This window comes from Rhinopithecus roxellana, chromosome 17, assembly GCF_007565055.1.
Source record: "Rhinopithecus roxellana isolate Shanxi Qingling chromosome 17, ASM756505v1, whole genome shotgun sequence".
In the NCBI taxonomy this organism is placed as follows: domain Eukaryota; kingdom Metazoa; phylum Chordata; class Mammalia; order Primates; family Cercopithecidae; genus Rhinopithecus; species Rhinopithecus roxellana.
Window position 1 is genome coordinate 84,930,392 of NC_044565.1, and position 22,567 is coordinate 84,952,958.

At 38.4% G+C, this 22,567-nt stretch overlaps 1 protein-coding gene across 5 annotated transcripts in view; it reads right to left on the bottom strand.

The window, feature by feature from the left end:
- Positions 1 to 2,672: 2,672 nt before the first annotated feature.
- ASB3 (ankyrin repeat and SOCS box containing 3) overlaps positions 2,673 to 22,567 on the bottom strand; it is a 126,737-nt gene continuing 106,842 nt past the window's right edge. For all 5 annotated transcript variants that reach the window (XM_030920803.1, XM_010378883.2, XM_030920806.1 and 2 more), the window contains one exon: positions 2,673 to 3,354. In XM_030920803.1, coding sequence (XP_030776663.1) covers positions 3,167 to 3,354 — 188 coding nt within the window. In that variant the 3' untranslated portion in view covers positions 2,673 to 3,166. The remainder of the gene's footprint in view (positions 3,355 to 22,567) is intronic.

A 22,567-nucleotide genomic window follows, 5' to 3' on the forward strand; every position in this document is an offset into this window, starting at 1 on the left:
AAATCATGCTACTATAAAGATACATGTACACGTATGTTTGTTGTGGCACTGTTCACAATAGCAAAGACTCAGAACCAACCCAAATACCCATCAATGATAGACTAGATAAAGAAAATGTGACACAGATATACCATGGAATACTATGCACCCATAAAAAAGGATGAGTTCATGTCCTTTGCAGGGACATGGATGAAGCTGGAAACCATCATTCTCAGCAAACTAACACAAGAACAGAAAACCAAACACCGCATGTTCTCACTCATAAGTGGGAGTTGAACAATGAGAATACGTGGACACAGGGAGGGGAACATCACACACCCGGGCCTGTCAGGGGGTGGGGGGAAGGGGGAGGGATAGCATTAGGAGAAATACCTAATGTAGATGATGAGTTGATGGGTACAGCACACCACCATAGCACATGTATACATATGTAACAAACCTGCATGTTCTGCACATGTACCCCAGAATTTAAAGTATAATTAAAAAAAAAGAATGGAAAGATTGTTAAAAAAAAAAAAAAAAAAAAAGCGAAATAATTACATTTGCAGCAACCTAGATGGAATTGGAGACCATTATTCTAAGTGAAGTAACTGAGAAATGGAAAATCAAACATCTATGTTCTCACTCCTGAGTGGAAGCTAAGCTATGAGGATGCAAAGGTGTAAGAATAATACAGTGGACTTTGGGGACTCAGGGAAAAGGGTGAGAGGAGGGTGAGGGCTAAAAGACTACACACTGGGTACAGTGTACACTGCTTGGGTGACGGGTGCACCAAAATCTTAAAAATCACCACTAAAGAACTTAGTCATGTAACCAAATGTCACCTGTTCCCCAGTATCCTATGGAAATTTTAAAAAATGAGAAATTTTTAAAAACCTTAAACATTCTACATACATTTTTCCCCAAGAAAAAGCTGGGTGCTATCTTACAAATCAGAGACTTAGGGTTTGGAAAATAAAGATTATGTCATTTAAAAAATACTACACGATATACACAGTTTTGGAAATTCTTTATGAAATTATCAGAATTTCCACCTGGTTTTCCATAGGCAAACTTATTTCTGCCTGTACACCCACATTCAAACTCTTATCTCCACCCCACAGGTAGTTCTAGTCTGAGGTAACAGTTCAGTCATATCTCTGGGTCTTAGCAATGTCATCCTTGTTTGGTCCACCTTCATCACTGCTTTTGCCTAACACCAAAGGCCTATCAGAAACGGGCATGGCTGACCCACTCTCATCTATTTTAAGCCACAGGATCCCAATAGGACAGAAGACTTTGCTTCCTTGGACCTCATCTCTGGTAGTCTACTGTGACAGTAATGCTCTCATAACCTTTTTCTCAAGGTCAGTCTCTATAGCCTGTTACCACGGCTCACTTGATCCAGTGTTTAGTTCTTCCTGACTCTAAATTTAGATCAAGCAATTGTAAAAACCCATGAGGTGGCGCCTCATTAACCTAGGATTCTGAGGTCTTTATTTCATGGACTGTTTGACAGCTTATCTAGATAATAAGAAGGGAAAACACCATAATATTAATAGAACTTGCTATTACTGCTTCATAGGAACAAAGCTGCTCAATGATTCTGGAGCTGAAGGGAGCCTGAACTTTATATATAAATACTAACTAACTCAGTAATATCTACTTTTTTTTCCCTCCCTCCCTGCCTTCCTTCCTCTCCTTCCTTCCTCTCTCCCTCCCTCCTTCTCCCCTCCCTTCCTTTCCCTTTCTTTTCCTTCCTTTCCTTTCCTTCTTTCTCCTCCCTCCCTCCCTCCCCTTCCTTCCTTCTTTCTTTTTTCTTTCTTTTTTTCTTTCCTTCCTTCCTTCCTTCTTTTCTTTCTTTTTTTCTTCTTTCCTTCTTTCTTTCTTTTCTTTCTTTCTTTCTCTCTCTCTCTCGCTCTCTCTTTCTTTCTTTCTCTTCAGACGGAGTCTCGCTCTGTCTGCCAGGCTGGAGTGCAGTGGCGCGATCTCAGCTCACTGCAAGCTCCGCCTTCCAGGTTCACGCCATTCTCCTGCCTCAACCTCCAGAGTAGCTGGTACTACAGGCGCCCACCACCATGCCTGGATAATTTTTTTGTATTTTTAGTAGAGACGGGGTTTCATCATGTTAGCCGAGATGGTCTCAATCTCCTGACCTCATGATCCGCCCGCCTCAGCCTCCCAAAGTGCTGGGATTACAGGCGGGAGTCACCACGCCCGACCCCTTTCTTTCTTTAAAGATGGTGCCACAGACATGCCTGTCTCAGTCTCCTGATTAAAATCCTAATTGTGCTAACATGCTCATTTATCTCAAAACTGAAACCAATTTTTTTCCCCAACTGAGCATGTCTTTGAGTTTAGGGCTGTTCTTGCCTTTGCAGATTAGAATTGGGTGGGTTGACTGTTGTTGTTTTTTGTTTCTGTCAAACAATAAAAAGAAACTGGAAGGGAAAACCCAGCAATATGGTTGATTTTCTATATTCTTTTAAAATAATTTTTTCCTGTGAGTTTACATGTGAAAAGGCAATGAGTATCAATTCTTCATAAAAGTGACGGAATTACCCTGGGTCAGAGGTTGCAGTGAGCCGAGATTGTGCCACTGCATTCCAGTCTGGGTGACAAAGCAAGACTCCATCTCAAAAAAAAAAAAAAAAAGCGATTTAATTAGGAGTTGAAATGAACTGCGATAAAACAGGAAAACGTGTTCTTTAATAAACATAAGACATCTTCCAGTCTAAGTAAAATAATAACAACAGATTCTACACCACAGTTTTATACACTTCCCGTGAAGCTTTATGCATTCCATTCTGAGCTCCTAGCACCAGGTAAACATGAATCATAGGTGGAAATATGCCATGTTTAGCAATAGAAGCAACATCACAGTTTATTAGCAAAATAAAGCAGAAAATGGTCAGGTAAATAAATATTACAACATATAATGTACTGGTGATGAAGCTGCAATAAAGTAATATAAGTGAGGTTTCCTTTTTTTTTTTTCTTTAAACTGGGAAGGCTAGTTGTAAACATAAACATTCACATTAAACTACTAGCCCCCCAAAACCTAACCTATCTCACAAACAATAATCATTTTTTGACTATAAAATCATAAAAACTTGTACTCCATGGCTCTTTTGTCTCGATGGTTTTTCAGAGAAAAAAATGAGCTGTGTTAAGTAGTTTCACTGATTTATCCATCTTGAATAGCTGCCAGTTCCGGAATCTCATACATCCTCAGAACATCTTCATAGAGCAAATAATTATGTAGGCTTCTGGGAAGTGGCAACTCACTAATATAACTGTCAGACCGTAGACGTTCCGATTTTAGACTGGACCGAATTTCCAAACGACAAAGATGGGTCAGGGATGGAATAGTGGCTGGAGAAACAAAAAAAGCAAGGTGAAACTTTTTTTAAACAGAAAGATGTAATAGTACATTAAGGGAAATTCATTTTTTTTTTCTTTTTCCCAACTCTTTGTAATAAAAGTGATATATTGCTTAGAATTACTTTGAAAGAAGACTACTTTGAGTCAGTATGACCACAATAAACCTTATTTATTCTTTTCTACAGCCTTCAACTAGCTCCTCTCCCTTCGGTTGTTGGCCACATATTTAAAGTCAGTATCCAGGGCCGCAAACACTAAATGCTCAAATTCTAAAGATCTGTCAATAACTGTACTTAAGAAATGGATGAACCAACTTTAGAAATGGTAGAAGCTCACAGTAGCAAATGCTACCTTTCTCTTAATCTGTTTCATCACAAATGGTTTCCAGACCTATCACATCAAGTGAATAGATGTACAGCTTGCAAGTTTTCCTTTTTTATCCATAACACAGAATGAAAATTTTTAATTGGCTCTGAGAGAAAGGGAAGTATTTACTGAGTGCCTTCTATGCCATAAGCCCAAGTACTTCACTCAAACTCTCTTTTTATCTTAACTTCATGAGGTATATTTATCAGGCTATTGTAGAGATTTAAAAAAACAACTTTCCAAAGTCCCAGAGCTAGTAAGAAGCAGAGCCAGGATTCAAACTCAGATCTATCTGAACCCAAAGCGTGTGTGTGTGTGTGTGTGTGTGTATCTGCAAGGCAATGCAGCCAAAAGCTAATTACCAATTAAAGGACAATCCACGTGCACATAATTAAGAACTGTATGATAGGCCAGGCATGTTGGCTCACGCCTGTAATCCTAATACTTTGGGTAGGCCAGGCGTGATGGCTCACACCTGTAATCCCAGTATTTTGGGAGGCTGAGGCGGGCAGATCACCTGACGTCAGGAGTTCAAAACCAGCCTGACCAACATGGTGAAACACCGTCTCTACTAAAAATACAAAATTAGCTCGGCATGGTGGCACATGCCTGTAATAGCAACTACTAGGGAGGCTGAGGCAAAAGAATCACTTGAACCTGGAAGGCGGAGGTTGCAGTGAGCCGAGATCACATCATTGCACTCCAGCCTGGGCAACAAGAGCAAAATGCGTCTCAAAAAAAAAAAAAAAAAAAAAAAAACATATGATAGCAGTTTCATTTTCCAAGATGAAAAGTGTTAAATAAAGAAGTTAATGTCTGCTTTTATGTGAATCGGACCTAAAGCCTTTTGTTAGTTCAAGAAAACTTTTATAAATCCCTGTGAAATGTAACAATGATTAACAGACCAGGATCAGAGCATCAAAGACAAGTACTATCAAGAGCACAGCTAATACCAGACCAGCTAGTCTGATTCCAGGTCTAGGGTTCTTTAAACTCTAATACACAAAGGGCTTGAGACAAATTAATTCTCTAACATCTTCAGTATCTTCCAAGCCACAGAAGTTAACTTATCATCGTTTTGGTTTACTAGTTTAGGTTTAGTTTATTCAGAATTAAAGAAATCACTCAAACTGGTGTTTTAAAATGCCAAATAAGAAAGCAAAAGTTATCAATTTTGTACATAAAACCTGAGTCTAAGCTGGGCATTTTCTTAAACCATGAGTCACAGAATCCCTATTATAAATAATAAGATTACAGTTTCTACAGTATATAGCACATTTATTTCCAATATTTTTCATATCCATATCTTACTTAAATTTGACACTTTTCTATAAACTTAAAGGAGAAATGATGGTTCTCACATGAAAGACAGGAATACACAGGTAAAGGGGCAACTGGAGGAAGTAGCAGGAATACATATGGAAAGCATGCCCAAGCTGCAAACACCACGGTTTTCCAAAGGTTTAAGTAGATTGACTATGTTCAGCTATCAAGTATAAGGAAGCCTTCTTAGGAGGATCATGAACAATAATTGGTCAGTTAATAGAAACTCACCTTAAAGCAGGTGACCAAAACACCATACATACTTTAAACATTCTAATTTAAAATGGATACATGAACCACATCTAGAATGTAACATCTTAGGCTTGCAATTTATTTATGTATTTTTTACTCATCACTATATAAATAAGGACACAGTTTCACTTTCTTTAAGGTACAGCATGGATTTAAAGGTATGTATGAAACAAGGTGAGTGCATAATCCTTCCATATTTTCACAGGCATTTCTGCTTTCAGTTGTTGTAGCCACATCTAATTCAATATTTATTTCTGTTCTGTGCTTATCTTTATCAAGTCTTTTTGAAGGATTCTACTTTGCCTTAACAGAAACAATCATTCTCTTTTCACACTCACAATTCATTAGCTTGTGCAATCTGGAATTATTCAACTATAATTGTTGGGAGCAGGCCCCCCACAATCTGGCCATAAACTGGTCCCAAAACTGGCCATAAACAAAATCTCTGCAGCACTGTGACATGTTCATCATGGTCCTAACGCCCAAGCTGGAAGGTTATGGGTTTACAGGGATAAGGGCAAGGAACACCTGGCCCGCCCAGGGTGGAAAACCGCTTAAAGGTGTTCTTAAGCCACAAAAAAGAGCATGAGCGATCTGTGCCTTAAGGACATGCTCCTCCTGCAGGTAACTAGCCCAACCTATTCCTTTAATCTGGCCCATCCCTTCGTTTCCCATAAGGCATACTTGTAGTTAATCGAATATCTACAGAAACAATGCTAATGATTGGCTTGCTGTTAATAAATACGTGAGTAAATCTCTGTTCAAGGCTCTCAGCTCTGAAGGCTATGAGACCCCTGATTTCCCACTTCACACTTCTATATTTCTGTGTGTGTGTCCTCAATTCCTCTAGCGCCGTTGGGTTAGCGTCTCCCTGACCAAGCTGGTCTCGGCATACAATAATATGCACAATGTAATAAAAAGTTTCAGAAATAAACATAACTGCTGTTTGGTAAGCACACACCTCTGCTGGTAGGAACACTGGCATTCTAGAGTGTAGCTGGCCAGCTGTAAACACAGAGCATGCCAATAGACATAGTCAGATGGAAATGAAAGAGAACATGACAAGACTGGTTAATCCAGTGTGTGTTTTTAAAGTGAAGTTGGTGAAGAGAATTTCTACTTATATTCAGTTAAGAGTTTAATAGGCATCTGTTAAATTGAATCTCTTCATTCTGCACATTCTTAGGAACATGAATACTTACTACACACCCAGAAGAAAGATAAAGGACAGCTGTGCAACCCGGAGGAGAGCTGCTCACGTGGAGATAAGGGATCCTTAATGATGCTCCAGCTTCTCAGAGTGGACAGACTACAGTGGCTTAAAATTCTATGGGCTGACTGGGAAGAGTTCCTCCACATGCCCTCACACTTCATGTAGCGCTGACCAGCTTGTCTAGGTTACATGACTACATCACTGGAGGTCTATCTTTAAAGCTTAATAAATCATTTGTTTATGCTAATTATGTGTGTAGAAGCTTAACCATGAGTGATCAAGCCACACTAGACCAGTTTGGCGTTTCTTAGGAGAAACTTAAGTGACTTGCCCACTGAGATGCTGCACATCACAACACAGCTGTTGTTAACTAGATCTAAATGATTTGAATCCCAGTCCAGGGTTCTTTAAACTGTGACAAGCTCAATATAATTCTCCAACATCTTCTAAACCACTGAAATTATCACACATTTCAGAATATCTTTCCATTTAACAATAAAAAAAGGAAAAGTACAGCTACTTCAGGTATTGGTTCAACTTTCAATTGCACCATTTTGGTTTTCCTTCTAAGAGCACAACAGATGACTGGCCTAATGAACAATTAGAGGTAAGAACTATGTTCAGCTGAACTGAGGGAGTCTTTCATGTGTACATTGTTAACACAGACAATAATATGCCTGTCAGTGCCATTTTAGTTTAATATGCCAGTAAATACTAAGAGAATTTTATAACCACATACGCAATATTTCAAAGCGTACAAAATCCCTTTGAAAGTTTTAGTGACGCATAGTATTTCCAGACGTGTTGCCACTAGGCTAGAAGATCAAGTCATGCCTTGAATTTATAATACAAAAAGGCCACAGAAGCTCTATGTAAAACTTACTTTCATGAAAACCTATTAAAACCATATTTTAGTTTGTTAAATAAAACTCCATGTTTTTGGATTATGGCAGTGACTGTAACCTAGAAAATGGTATCCGAAACCATGCTACACTTTTAAGTCACTTTTCTGACCCAATCATTTTTATTCAGTACGTTAAACTTAGTTTATCTATAGATCTATTAGCAGACAAGTAACACTTAACTTTTAATTCCTATACAGAACTCCTCTATTTTGTTCATTTTGTTATATGTACTGGCAGAACAATCAAAATAGAAGACTACATGTTGTTATATAAAGTTTTGTTAAAATCAAAAGCAGACACAAAGATCAAATTAAACATCGCAATTCTTAATTCATTATGCTCATAAATGCCAACTTTACTATAGCACAAAACTATATCTATATCATACACACCCACTGTATTTTTTACATTCATCTCTAGCCTGCCCTCAGGCCAATGTTCAAATGACCTATCTTCCTGAACTACATTTCTCTGGTTCCTTTGAAATGTTTTGCACATCAAATGTATTTATCTGACTTCTGAGTCGTCTACTACCATTTTTATTTTCATCATTAATATATTGTCTTTCTGGTTGGCTTCCATCCTTTTGTTCCCAATTTTTCTTAATTTACTTGTGTTGTCTCTCTCTCACTGACTATAACTAAAACCGCTAGAGAAAACACACAAAAAACGACTACCTGAGGACTCTGAAAAATAAGTACTAGATTAGGACATGAAGTCAAAACAACAGCAATGAGCAGTATAGAAGAATGACCAATATAGAGGCAATGAATGGATTCAATGGAAAAGCATCATCTAGTAATAACACCTGTGCTGGCGCTGATGCGCCACTATTAACTAGCTGTGTGACCTTGGGCAAGTCATCTAAATATTCAGGCGTTCAGTTCCCTCTCCATAAAATGAGAATAATGCCTCATCTACAAAATGGGCATAATGACACTTCCCTGCATCAAAAGACTGTTGATGAGGTTCAAGTTGGAACACATTTGCAAAAGCGTTTTATGAAGTGAAATACCACACAAATCCTAGGCACCACAGAATCTACTGATCTCCAAATGTTTTGATTACACACTAAATTAGCAAAGTCTCTGAGCACAGAACCCAATGTATATGTTTTACATATAAATTATATGTATACTACTAACCAAACATTATTTGTACTATAAAATAAAATTAAAATAAGCCAATATGAAATATTTTAAATAATTTCATTTTTAACTAAAGGTATAAGACTCCTTTAAATATTAATATTTTAACAAGAACATGGTGCTTGACTAGGATTTATTAATTTAATTCTTAGTGATCTAGCAATTCCAAAAGTTGGTTCTAAGCCCAGTTTATTCTGATACATGGATGTAGCTGAAAAAACATCTAAATGGGAGAAGTACATTATGGCTTAGCTGAACTAAATCAGGATTCTATTCTAGCCTATCTAGCAATTATGAAAAAGTTATTGTCAAAATTCATCTGGTAAATTTCTATTTTTTCCTGATATCAATCAGCTTATAAGCTAATTAGAAAGTTTTGCATTTTTACTAAATGCAGTTCAAAACAGAGGGGAACTATTTCCAAGTGTTTTAAAGATGTCAACGTAAGAGTTTTTCCAGGTGATATATACTACTTTTCACAAGAAAATCACATAACAATAAAAGTATTTCCTAGTACCTATTTTCAAAATCATCTCCACATAGCAAAAGTTTCTTTCCGGGCTTGGTTTTAACTTGTGTTGGGGGGCATGGAGGGGAGTTCCTTTCAGAAGGCAGTTACCTTCTCACTTAGTTAAAATGCCATCTCTTCCCTAAATCAACAGAATTTTTACAAAATATGTGGTAGGTTGCAAAGTACTGACAGTTATTTATCGCCAAGAAAGAAAAGGCCCAAGAAAACTGGAAAAGCTGTACTTTTGTAAAAGCACATAATTTATCTTTGAATTTAAGGGTTCTTTTATATATTGTATCACAGATAATGAGCAAAACTTTGGATGTATAAACAATAATTATGGTCATTCCCACCTCATTATAAAGTACTGCAAAGACCCTAATATATTTTAAAGGTCATGTTTTAAAAAACTGTCCACAACGACACTACTTCGTGCAATTCTGGATTCAGCTCTTTTCCTGTATTAGCCTATGAATGATGCAGCAAACTCATTTCATGTTATCTCCATTACCTTACATTTGGAGAAAAGCAGCCACCACTCCATCAATGGTCATTCTTACATAGCTTTTCCAAAACACATCATTCTGTTAAATAAGCCATTACTGTTGCCAATACAGCCATGCACTGCATAAGGATGTTTTAGTAAACAATGGACCACATATACGATGGTGGCCCCACAAGATTATAATGGAGCTGAAAAATTCTTATTATCTAGTGATATCACAGGTGTCATAACATCAATTAATTTTTTTACAAATTTAGTGTGGCCTAAGTATATGGCGTTAAAGTATATAGTAGCATACAGTAATGTCTGAGGCCTTCACATTCACTCTCCACTCACTCACTCAATTTCCAGTCCTGCAAGTCCCATTTATAGTAAGTGCCCTATACAGATCTATCATTTTTTTTTTTTATCTTTTATGCTGTTTTGTTTGTTTTGCTTTGCTTTGAGATAGTCTCACTCTGTTGCCAGGCTGGAGTACAGTGGCACGATCTCAGCTCACTGCAACTTTGCCTCCCAGGTTCAAGTGATTCTCCTGCCTCAGCCTCCCAAGTTGCTGGGATTACAGGCGCCCACCACCACGCCCAGTTAATTTTTGTATTTTTGGTAGACACAGGATTTCACCATGTTGGCCAGGCTGGTCTCAAACTCCAGACTTCAGGTGATCTGCCCGCCTCGGCCTCCCAAAGTGCTGGGATTACAGGCGTGAGCTACCATGCCCCACCTATGCTGTATTTTTACTGTATTTTTCCTATGTTTAGAAACACAAATACTTACCAATGCGTTACAATTGCCTATCGTTTTCAGCACAGTAACATGCTGTACAAGTTTGTAGCCTAGGAGCAATAGGCTATACTATGTAGCCTCAGGTGTGTAGCAGGCTCTACCATCTAGTTTACATAAGAATACTTTATGATACTTGTACAATGACAAAATCACCTAACAGAGCACTTCTCAGACTGTATCCCCATTGTTAAAAACACCTCACTGCATCTCTTCTCTGGTGCATTTTTCCTTTAATGGCTCTTAAAAAATTGTCTATTCTCTTGGTGTAAACCCGGGAGGCGGAGCTTGCAGTGAGCTGAGATCTGGCCATTGCACTCCAGCCCGGGCGACAGAGCGAGACTCCAAAACAAACAAACAAACAAACAAACAAACAAACAAAATTGTCTATTGTCTCACTGAAACAGAATCTTAACAAATACCCTAAGTTGTAACATGTTATAAATACCACAAATCTCCTTCCAACTTAGTATGCCAAACTTTCTATCTGCAAGGTTTTTCTAAAAAAACTCTTCTTTAATGCTTTAGTAATGTTTTCTATGCTCCTTTAACAACATTTGCTAATAAGGAATGCATTTTGTTTTGTCCTCATATTATTTCAGCCAGTTTTACTGTGGCAGGAAGGACATGTGTTTCCCCAATGGTCTGTGACTTTTTGTCTTTTGCTATTGAATAAGAAAACTCTTTAAAAAGAGTTCTAAGCCTTTATCATTATGGTTAGTAAATTTTGTAAAAAATAATGGACTGGGCATCCTAGGACTTAAACATTGAGGAAAAAAAATCACAGTGCTTGTCCTCATGTTCTGAATGTGTAGATTACAGTGTCTTGCTGAGTATGGTTCTTTCATTAGCTAATTATCTCAAGGCACACTACATGTTAAGGACAAGGTTCACTGTTAAAGTAAAAGTGAGACTATATTTCAAATACTTTCTTGATAATTTTAAACTTCTTGTCAGTTGCATTTAGGTGGTAGGTAGTCATTTCTATTTTAGCTCTTTTTAGCTTTTTAAAATTTTTTTTATTTTATTGTATATATTTAAAGTGAACAATGTGATGTTTTGTATGCTTATGTTGATATACCTACCATAATGAAGTGATTACTATAGGCAAACAAATATTAATATACCCATCATCTTATATAGTTCATATAGTTACCTTGCTGGTGTGTTTGTGTGTGGTGAGAGTGCCTAAAACTTACTATCTTGGTAAATTACCAGTACACAACACAATATTTTTAACTATAGTCCTCATGATCTCTAGAACTTCCTCATCCTACATAACTGCAGCTTTATACCCTTTGACCTACATGTTTTCACTTCCCCCACCACCAACCCGCCTTCAACCCGGTAACCCAGGTGGTCATTTTTATCACATAACATGCCTGGTAAAGAACAAGAGGATGCAGCTCTACAGTGATTACATTGGTTCACTTGTGCTTGCACTTTTAATAACACTATTTCCTTTTTTTTTTTTTTTTTTTTGAGACGGAGTCTCGCTCTGTCGCCCAGGCTGGAGTGCAGTGGCCGGATCTCAGCTCACTGCAAGCTCCGCCTCCTGGGTTTACGCCATTCTCCTGCCTCAGCCTCCCGAGTAGCTGGGACTACAGGTGCCCGCCATCTCGCCCGGCTAATTTTTTGTATTTTTTAGTAGAGACGGGGTTTCACCGTGTTAGCCAGGATGGTCTCGATCTCCTGACCTTGTGATCCACCCGTCTCGGCCTCCCAAAGTGCTGGGATTACAGGCTTGAGCCACCGCGCCCGGCAAATAATAACACTATTTCCTTACAGAAATCCTTTTAAGCCACTTGACCAATTTGTGAGAAGTGGTTAAATTAAAACTACATAATATCATTATAGGTGCACTAAGCAATCACACATGAACAAAAATTCACTACAGCACACCACAAATGTGGTGGCACAGTCAACCCCATGCACCTGACTTTGGGAAACCCTGATGTAACCCCTTCAGATATGTAGGTACAAGGCACTGGGCCATGTATGCTAAGTGGGGGGTGGGGACAGAGATAAGTCCTCAGGAATCCCCATTCTACCATGAACACTGTACAGAACATTCTGCCTTCACCTCTTCTCACAAAAGCCTGATTCGTGCAAGGAAATTACTTCCTTAGCCAATTTTGAAAATTTTCCATGCCTTGCTATACCTGCTGCAAGGTCTGGCGGGCAATGTTAGCATTCTTATAGTTCTTGTGCACCACTTCAGATCCATGCTTCTGTCTTTAAACTCCAACAGACACTAGTTTCTATTCTTTCAGAGTTTGCTCTCCCTTACTGCCATAACTGATCTTTAACATCATGGAGACCTCAGGTCCCAACTCCTTCCCTACCTCATCCTTCAGGTCCCATCCTTTCTCATTTCTTTTCCTATCTAGACTGGATTCCATGCGCCCATCACTGCAATTATTTTATCCTCATTTCCTTTGCCCCTGTTCTGACAACACCCAGGATCAATCTAACCATTTTCCTTCTGCACCCCAATACAAAGAAAACTAAGCAATACTGAAAAATACAACTACATGAACTAGTTCTACTTCCAACCTCTACCAGACCTGTAGGGTTTTGCTCTGCAAATCTTTCAGTGGTTCTCAATTGGTTTCCCACAGCAAACATTCCAAAACACCAAGTCCCCTACCCAACTCTCACTTCAATCTCCTCCTTAGCCAGACTTTACTCCCTACTTCAGAGTAAAAACTGGTCTTACAGGGCTTTTTTTCCTGAGCTTCCAATCCCCAAACTATAAATGTATCTATGTCCACCCCATCCTCATCTTTCTTCTCTATCTCAAAGAAATGGGTCTACCTGAAGCTAATCCCATCTCCATCCGGCCTATATGAAATCTCACTACACAAATTATCCCTTTATCTCTGAATCTTTGATGTCGTTTTATAAACTGAGACCCTCTTGATCTATAAAACATGATCAAACTCCTCCCATCTCAAAAAGAAAACTCCCACAACCCTGAATCCTTCCCTTTTAGCTACTGTACTAATCAAAGAGCTATGTTGACTTTATTTTTTCATTCACATAATTTTTTTCTTTTTTAACTTTTAAGTTCAGGGGTACATGTGCAAGTTTGTGATGTAAGTAAACTTGTTTCATGGGGGCTTGTCGTACAGCTTATTTTGTCACCCAGGTATTAAGCCTAGTACTCACTAGTTATTTTTTCCTGGTCCTCTCCTTCCTTCCACCCACAGATAGGCCACAGTATCTGTTGTTCCCTTCTATATGTCCCTAGGTTCTCATCATTCTGCTCCCACTTAGAAGTGGGAACATGTAGTATATGGTTTCTGTTCCTGCATTAGTTTGCTAAGGATAATGGTCTCCAGCTCCACCTACGTTCCTGCAAAGGACATGATCTCATTCTTTTTTATGGCTGCATTGTACTCCATGGTGTGTATGTACCATATTTTCTTTATGCAGACTACCACTGATGGGCATTTAGGTTGATTCCATGTCTTCGTTACTGCAAATAGCGCTGCAAGGAACATATGTGTACATGTGTCTTCATGACAGAATGATTTCTATTCCTATGGGTATATACCCAGTTATGGGACTGCTGGATCGAACAGTATGTCTGTTTTTAGGTCTTTGAGGAATTGCCATACTGTCTTTCCAATGGTTGAAGTAATTTACACTTCCACTAACAGTGTATAAGCGTTTCTTTTTCTCCGCAACCTCACCAGCATATTATTTTTTAGTTTTTAGTAATAACCATTCTGACTGCTATGAGATGGTATCTCACTGTGGTTTTGATTTGGATTTCTCTAATGATCAGTGATGTTGAACTTTTTTTCATAAGACTGTTGGCTGGATGTGTGTCTTCTTTTTAAAAGAGAATTTATTTTTATTTTTAAAACTTTTATTTTTAAATTTTGTGGGTACATAGTAGATGTATATATTTATGGGGTACATGAGATATTTTGATATAGGCATGCAATGCATAATAATCATATCAGGGTAAATGGGGTATTCATTGCCTCAAGTACTTATCCTTTCTTTGTGTTACAAACAATCCAATTATACTCTTTTACTTGTTGTAGAATGTACAAATTATTGCTGACCTTAGACACCCTATTGTGATATCAAATAGATCTTATTCATTCTATCTAACTATATTTTTGTATGCATTAACCATCCCCACCTCTCACCCTCCATCCCCACTATCCTTCTCAAGCCTTCTACTCTGTATCTCCATGAATTCAACTGCTTTAATTTTTAGTTCCACAAATAAGTGAGAACATGCAAAGTCTGTCTTTCTGTGCCTGGCTTATTTTACTTAATATAATGACCTCCAGTTCTATCCATGTTGTTGCAAATGACAGGCTCTCATTCCTTTTTATGGTTGAATAGTACTCTGTTGTGTATATGCACCACAGTTTCCTTATCCATTGATCTTTTAATGGACACAAGTTGCTTCCAAATCTTGGCTATTGTGAATAGTGCTGCAATAAACATGAGTGCAGATTATCTCCTCAATATACTGATTTCCTCTCTTTTGGGTATATACCCAGCAGTGTGACTGCTGGATCATACGGTTGGTCTATTTTTAGTTTTTTGAGGAAACTCCAAATACTTTCTCCCCTTCTGTGGGCTGTCTCTTTTCTTTGTTGACTGTTTCCTTTGCTGTGCATCAGAAACTTTTAAACTTGATGTGATCCCATATGTCCATTTTTGTTTTGGTTGTCTGCGCTTTTGGGGTATTGCTCAAGAAACCTTTGCCCAGTTCAATGTACTGGAGAGTTTCCCCAATGTTTTCTTTTAGTAGTTTGAGGTCTTAAAGTCTTTAATGGATTTTTATTTGATGTTTACATATTTCCAGAGATAAGGGTCTAGTTTTATTCTTCTGCATATGGATATCCAGTTTTCCCAGCACCATTTAATAAAGAGACTGTCCCTTCCCCAATGTATGTTCTTGGCACCTTTGTTGAAAATGAGTTCACTGTAGGTATCTGTATTTGTTTCTGTGTTCTCTATTCTGTTTCATTGGTCTATGTGTCTGTTTTATGCCAGTACCAGGCTGTTTTAGTTACTATAGCTTTGTAGTACAATTTGAAGTCAGGTAATCTGATTCCTCCAGTTTTGTTCTTTTTGCTCAGGATAGCTTTGGCTATTATTCTTTTGTGGGTCCATATACATTTTAGGACTGCTTTTTCTATTTCTGTGAAGAATGTCATTGGTATTTTGATAGGAATTGCATTGAATCTGTAGATTGCTTTAAAGTAGTATGGCCATTTTAACAATATCAATTCTTTCAATCAATGAACATGGAATATATTTCCTCTTTTGGTGTGTCCTCTTTAATTTCTTTCATCAGTGTTTTACAGCTTTCATTGTAGAGATATCTCACTTCTTTGGTCACACTAATTCCTAGGTATTTTATTTTATTTATTGCTATTGTAAATGGGACTTTTTCTTTTTCAGATTGTTCACTTTTTGTTTTTGTTTTGAGATGGAGTCTTGCTCTGTCAACCAGGCTGGAGTGCAACGGTGTGATCTCAGCTCACTGCAACCTCCACCTCCCGGATTCAAGCGATTGTCCTGCCTCAACCTCCTGAGTAGCTGGGATTACAGGCATCCACCACCACGCCCAGCTAATTTTTGTACTTTTAGTACAGATGGGGTTTCACCATGTTAGCCAGGCGGGTCTCGAACTCCAGACCTCAGGTGATTTGCCCAAAGTGCTAGGATTACAGGTGTGAGCCACCACACCTGGCCTGTTCACCGCTGGCATATAGAAATGCCACCAATTTTTTTATGTTGATTTTGTATCCTGAAAATTTATTGAATCTGTTTATCAGTTCTAATAGGTTTTTGGTGGAGTCTTTAGGTTTTTCCAAATATAAAATCATATCATCTCCAAACAAGGACATTTTGACTTCATTCCAACTTGGATGCCCTTTATGTCTTTCCCTTGTTTGACTGCTCTAACTAGGACTTCCAGTAGTACTGTGTTGAGTAATAGTGGTGAAAGTGGGCATCCTTCTCATGTTCTAGATCTTAGAGGAAAAGCTTCAAGTATTTCCCCCTTTCACTATGATATGAGCTGTGGGTCTGTCATACATGGTGTTTACTGAGTTGAGGAACAGCCGGTTTTTTGAGGGTTTTTGTCATGGAGAGATGTTGAATTTTATCTGATATTTTTTCAGCATCAATTGAAATGATCATATGGGTTTTGTCCTTCACTTTGTTGATACAATGTATCACACTGATTGATCTGCCTATGTTGAACCATCCTTGCATCCCTGGGATAGATTCCACTTGGTCATGATGAATGGTCTTTTAAATGTGTTGTTGAATTCGGTTTGCTAGTATTTTGCTGAGCATCAATATTCATCACAGATACTGGCCTGTAGTTTTCTTTTTTTTCTGATGTGTGTTTGTCTGGTTTGAGTATCAGGGTAATACTGGCCTCACAGAGTGCATGTGGAAGTATTTCCTCCTCTATTTTTCAGAATAGTTTCAAGAGGATTGGTATTCACTCTTCTTTAAATATTTGGTAAAATTCAGCAGTGAAGCCATCAGGTCCTGAACTTTTTTTTTTGCTGGGAAACTTTTACCACAGCTTCAATGTTATTACTTGTTACTGGTCTGTTCAGGTTCTGGATTTCTTCACTGTTCAATCTTGGAAGATGGTATGTGTCTAGGAATTTATCCATTTCTTCCAGGTTTTCCCATTTCCTGGCATAGTAGCTTCCAATGATCCTTTGAAATTCTATGATATCGGTTATAATGTCTTTTTCTTCTCTGATTTTATTTGGATCTTCTCTCTTTTTTTCTTAGTCTGGCTAAATGTTTGTTAGTTTTGTTTATCTTTTCAAGAAACCAACTATTTGTTTCATTGAACTTCAGTACTGTTTTCTTTGTTTCACTTTCATTTATTTCTGCTCTGATCTTTATTATTTCTTTTCTTCTAGTAATTTGGGGTTTGGTTTGGTCTGGCTTTTCTAGTTCTTTCAGATGCATCATTAGGTTATTTGGAGTTCTTCTACTTTTTTAATGTAGATGCTTTAGCTATATCATTCACAGGTTTTAAATCAGTGTCTGATAACACAGCTGATACGTAATTAAGGAATCCACTCATTAAGGAATTAATAAATAACTAGATTGGTACATGCCTACCTATAAAAATACTTCCATGAGAACCTCTCTTCACTGAAGACTTCTGCCAGTGCTCCACATTTGGAACTAACTAATACTACAGACGGAGTGATTAGATGTTCTCAAATGGACAGACTATGAGAAGCTACAGCTTCTGTCCTAACCACATTTCCACCTTCAATTATGCCACTCTACCCAATTACACCAAACCAAGTTCATTATTATTGCTTTTACTATTCCTGACAGTAAATAATTCCTAATTCATGAATAAAGGAGATTATCAGAATTCAATTTAGATGAACAATATTAGGAGTCAGTCATAATGATTCTCAAAGTTCTCACTGATTATGAGAAAGAGCATTTCATTAAAAACGTATTGTCACCAGCAGCAACTAGACAGAAGCTGACCTCCACCATCCAATCTTCAAACCCTTTTGGATTCAGCCAGTTTATCCTGGGTAGTCCCACTGTCTTCTCGTCAGTTTACAGGAAATATCTCATGGAGTTAAGCTGAGAAGATATTTTTATGATCAGATGAGGAGAATGTGAAAAATGCTCTTCTGTTTTTAAAGGGTGCACTCTCAAAAATCTGCAAGTGCAGTGCAGTATGACAGGTACCTACCAGGTGTTAGGAAATCTGATGAGACCCTTAAGGTAACCAATATGTAAAGGAGAGAGGAAATGGTTAGAAGAGTGTCAGGAAACATAAGCTGAGAAGAAGATGATTCAGAGATGAATTACTACAAGTAAGAATCAATAACATTAAAAGCAGCAGGGGAGGAATGTTAGAGGATCTTAACGTCATGGAGAAAACATTGGCACATTTGTAAGGTGGAGTATTTAGGAAAACAAGTACTCATGTGCAGTACTCATGGTGGGACAGCATGGGGAGGCATGGAAAGGGCCAGAGTATGAAGAGCGTTGCTAGAGTTTGACCTTTATTCTGAGAGAAATGAGTTCTTTTATATTCTCTTTTTTAAGGGGCATGGTATACTCAAACACATTTTATTTAACAGTGATTTTGAGAATAATAGAGGCTGAACACTCAGGAGTGTACTCAAGTCAAGTAAGTCAGAAATGATCATTGCAATCAACAAAGGCAGTAGCAGAAGAGATGGAATAATAATAATGGATTTGGAGGATATTTACAAAGTAGAACTGACCACATATGGTAACCTATCAACTGTAACTAGTGTTTCTCCAAAAATGGAAGAACTCTCTCATCTACAATTAAAGCGACTGAGCAGGATGACCAAACTAAGGAAATACCTGTCCACCTTTCCCCCACCAGAGAAAATAAAAAATGACATCATAGAAGACAGTCTTTTTATGTTTCAATTTTATTTCTAACTTAGCACATTCTAACCTCCTAACCTTCCCTGTTACAATTTTGTGGCCCATTATCTTAGCCACTAAGAAGCGAGTCCACAGAAATATATGTGGTATGGAAAGACCACCTTATAAAAAGATGAGGATTATGGCAACTGACTCTTTCTCGATCTGCATCTACTACTTCTTTGTCTCCTCAAGATGAATTCTGTACCAACTATGAATCTCTATCCAAACAACATGAACCACGTTACAAAGAATTTTCCCCAAAATCACATACTCTAGAGCAGATCACACATTTAACCCGGACAAAGGGCAATGGCTGACATTTCACATAATCTAGTCCTTCTTTATATAAGAAACGGTGGGTCCTAAAATTCCACAATCTCCAGCAGATACAAATAATGTGTTTTTAGATGCTTCATCCAGTGCCTTGGGCTGATCCTGTAAGGGACTGTCACATGGGAACTCCCTCAAAAAGGGTCATGACAGATAGAAGAGGCAATAGGGATGCAGAAGTGAGGTTCTGGTGCTACTTTTACAACAGCCTTTTTTAAGCCTCCTTATTATCACATGATTGTGCTCCTCTTCCCTTTCTGAAGTATCAGGGAAGAAGCCTCTTGAGGTGCTACTCTCTATAGCTTCCTTTGAGCATCTTGAGAACCAAGAGGAAACTTGGGTAAAATGAGAGATCTTGTGGTTGGGTCAGTTCTACCTCTGGATGGTTATTTTAATTTTTAAGGTTCTAAATTCTGTAATTCAGGCCTACCAAGAAAGACAAATCATAAAGAAAATAAAAGGTATATCTCATTTTCAAACCAAGGACCATGAACTCTGCCTTAACCCCTTAATTTTTCACCCAGTGCCCCCAACACTCTCCTCAGAGCCATGGTTTTGTGCCTTTTATATATTGGTTACCTTTAATTTTTTCATGTTCAACGGAGCTGTCGTCTAGGCAGCTGCAACGAGAAACCTTTCCTTCTAATCTTGTTCAGTTCCCTAAGAAGCTGGATGATATTTAATACTAGCTTTTTCATAATACTTATTTCAGACAGGAACCTAGTAAACATCCTACAGTCTATAAATAAAGTAGTTATGTGGAAAGAGTGGGATGGGCTTTCAAACCAATACTGGTGATCTCATACTTAGAACATGTAAAAAAAAAAACCTGTTTACTCTTAAGGCCATAATTTCTCCTTTTTTTTTCTTTTCTTTTCTTTTTTTTTTTTTTGAAAGACAGAGTTTCATTCTTGTTACCCAGGATGGAGTGCAATGGCAGGATCTCGGCTCACCACAACCTCCGCCTCCCAGATTCAAGTGATTCTCCTGCCTCAGCCTACCAAGTAGCTGGGATTACAGGCGCTCACCACCACACCCAGCTAATTTTGTATTTTCAGTACAGACAGGGTTTCTCCATGTTCGTCAGGCTGGTCTCGAACTCCCAACCTCAGGTGATCTGCCTGCCTCGGCCTCCCAAAGTGCTGGGATTACAGGCGTAAGCCACGGCGCCTGGTCAATTTCTCCTTTCTTAACGTACCAACAGACATGCTGGTAACTTTAAAATAGTTTTAATAGCAAAATGTCCCAGCAAATGTGAGTACAACCCATTAGTATCTAGTTTAAAAAGAATTTCCCCACAAAAACAAAACCCAAAAAACCTGGATTAACAAGAGGCTATGTGAAGTTAAAACTGTAAGTGGGCAGTTGGAACCCTGTTAAAATTTCAAGTTTAAGTATAAATTTCTCACTAAAAAAAAACAAAAACAAATTTATCAGTCTGGCTCTTAAATGTAGAAATAAGGTAGAATGTAGGCAATGTTAACCAAGGCATGAATCTGCTAAACTTGTGAAGGTCCACAACATTGCTGGTGTTTGGCAGGTTGAAAGTTTCCCACTCAACAAATGAAAGGTCATGTGTCCAGTTTTTTAAGATAATAGGAAATTACTGATTGGGTTCTTAGTAATAATGCCTCACCCAGGTGAAAAGCATCCAGAGGAAATGAATCTAGAGTTAAGAACTACTGTGAAGAATGGGCTCTCATCCTCACTAAATATTTAGCTTTATTAACTCTATGAGCATGGCCCCCATGGTAGACAAACTGCACAATTTATCCCATATATTTTAAAAGGCCCACTATTACCCCACTTCCCACCAAACTTAGTTTATTGAACATGTGCTTTAAAAACTGTAAGTTAGGGCTTTGCATATCAATGTTTAAAATAAGGAGCAGGTGGCCTGTAGTTGAGTTATTGCACCATATATCACTCATATAAATACTCTTACCAAGTATACTGCTCCATTATTTGTAGCTCTTTTTTGTTCATTTAAGAGACAGGATCAGGTTCTGTCATCCAGGCTGGAGTACAATGGCATGAACACAGCTCACTGTAGCCTCAATCTCCTGGGCTCAAGCGATCCTCCTGCCTAGGCCTCCCAAGTAGCTGGGACTACAGTCATTCACCATCACGCCTGGCTAATTTTCTTATTTTATTTTGTAGAGATGGGGTCTTGCCATGTTGCCCAACTGGTCTTGGACTACTGGCCTCAAGCAATCCTCCGACTTCGGCCTCTCAAAGTGGCATTACAGGCCTATTTGTCGCTTTTCGTTTTTTTTTTTTTTTTAATACTTTATGTTCTAGGGTACATGTGCACAACGTTAAGGTTTGCTACATACGTATACATGTGCCATGTTGGTGTGCGGCACCCATTAACTTGTCATTTACATTAGGGGTATCTCCTAATGCTATCCCTCCCCCTCCCCCCAACCCACAACAGACCCCATGTGTGATGTTCCCCGCCCTGTGTCCAAGTGTTCTCATTGTTCAGTTCCCACCTATGAGTGAGAACATGCAATGTTTGGTTTTCTGTTCTTGCAATAGTTTGCTGAGAATGATGGTTTCCAGCTGCATCCATGTCCCTACAAAGGACATGAACGCATCCTTTTTTATGGCTGCATAGTATTCCATGGTGTATATGTGCCACATTTTCTTTCTTTTTTTTTTATTATTATACTTTAAGTTCTAGGGTACATGTGCATAATGTGCAGGTTTGTTACATATGTATACTTGTGCCATGTTGGTGTGCTGTACCCATCAACTCGTCAGCACCCATCAATTCGTCATTTATATCAGGTATAACTCCCAATGCAATCCCTCCCGCCTCCCCCCTCCCCATGATAGGCCCCGATGTGTGTTGTTCCCCTTCCCGAGTCCAAGTGATCTAATTGTTCAGTTCCCATCTAAGAGTGAGAACATGCGGTGTTTGGTTTTCTGTTCTTGTGATAGTTTGCTAAGAATGATGGTTTCCAGCTGCATCCATGTCCCTACAAAGGATGCAAACTCATCCTTTCTTATGGCTGCATAATATTCCATGGTGTATATGTGCCACATTTTCTTAATCCAGTCTGTCACAGATGGACATTTGGGTTGATTCCAAGTCTTTGCTATTGTGAATAGTGCCACAATAAACATACGTGTGCATGTGTCTTTATAGCAGCATGATTTATAATCCTTTGGGTATATACCCAGTAGTGGGATGGCTGGGTCATATGGTACATCTAGTTCTAGATCCTTGAGGAATTGCCATACTGTTTTCCATAATGGTTGAACTAGTTTACAATCCCACCAACAGTGTAAAAGTGTTCCTATTTCTCCACATCCTCTCCAGCACCTGTTGTTTCCTGACTCCTTAATGATTGCCATTCTAACTGCTGTGAGATGGTATCTCATTGTGGTTCTGATTTGCATTTCTCTGAT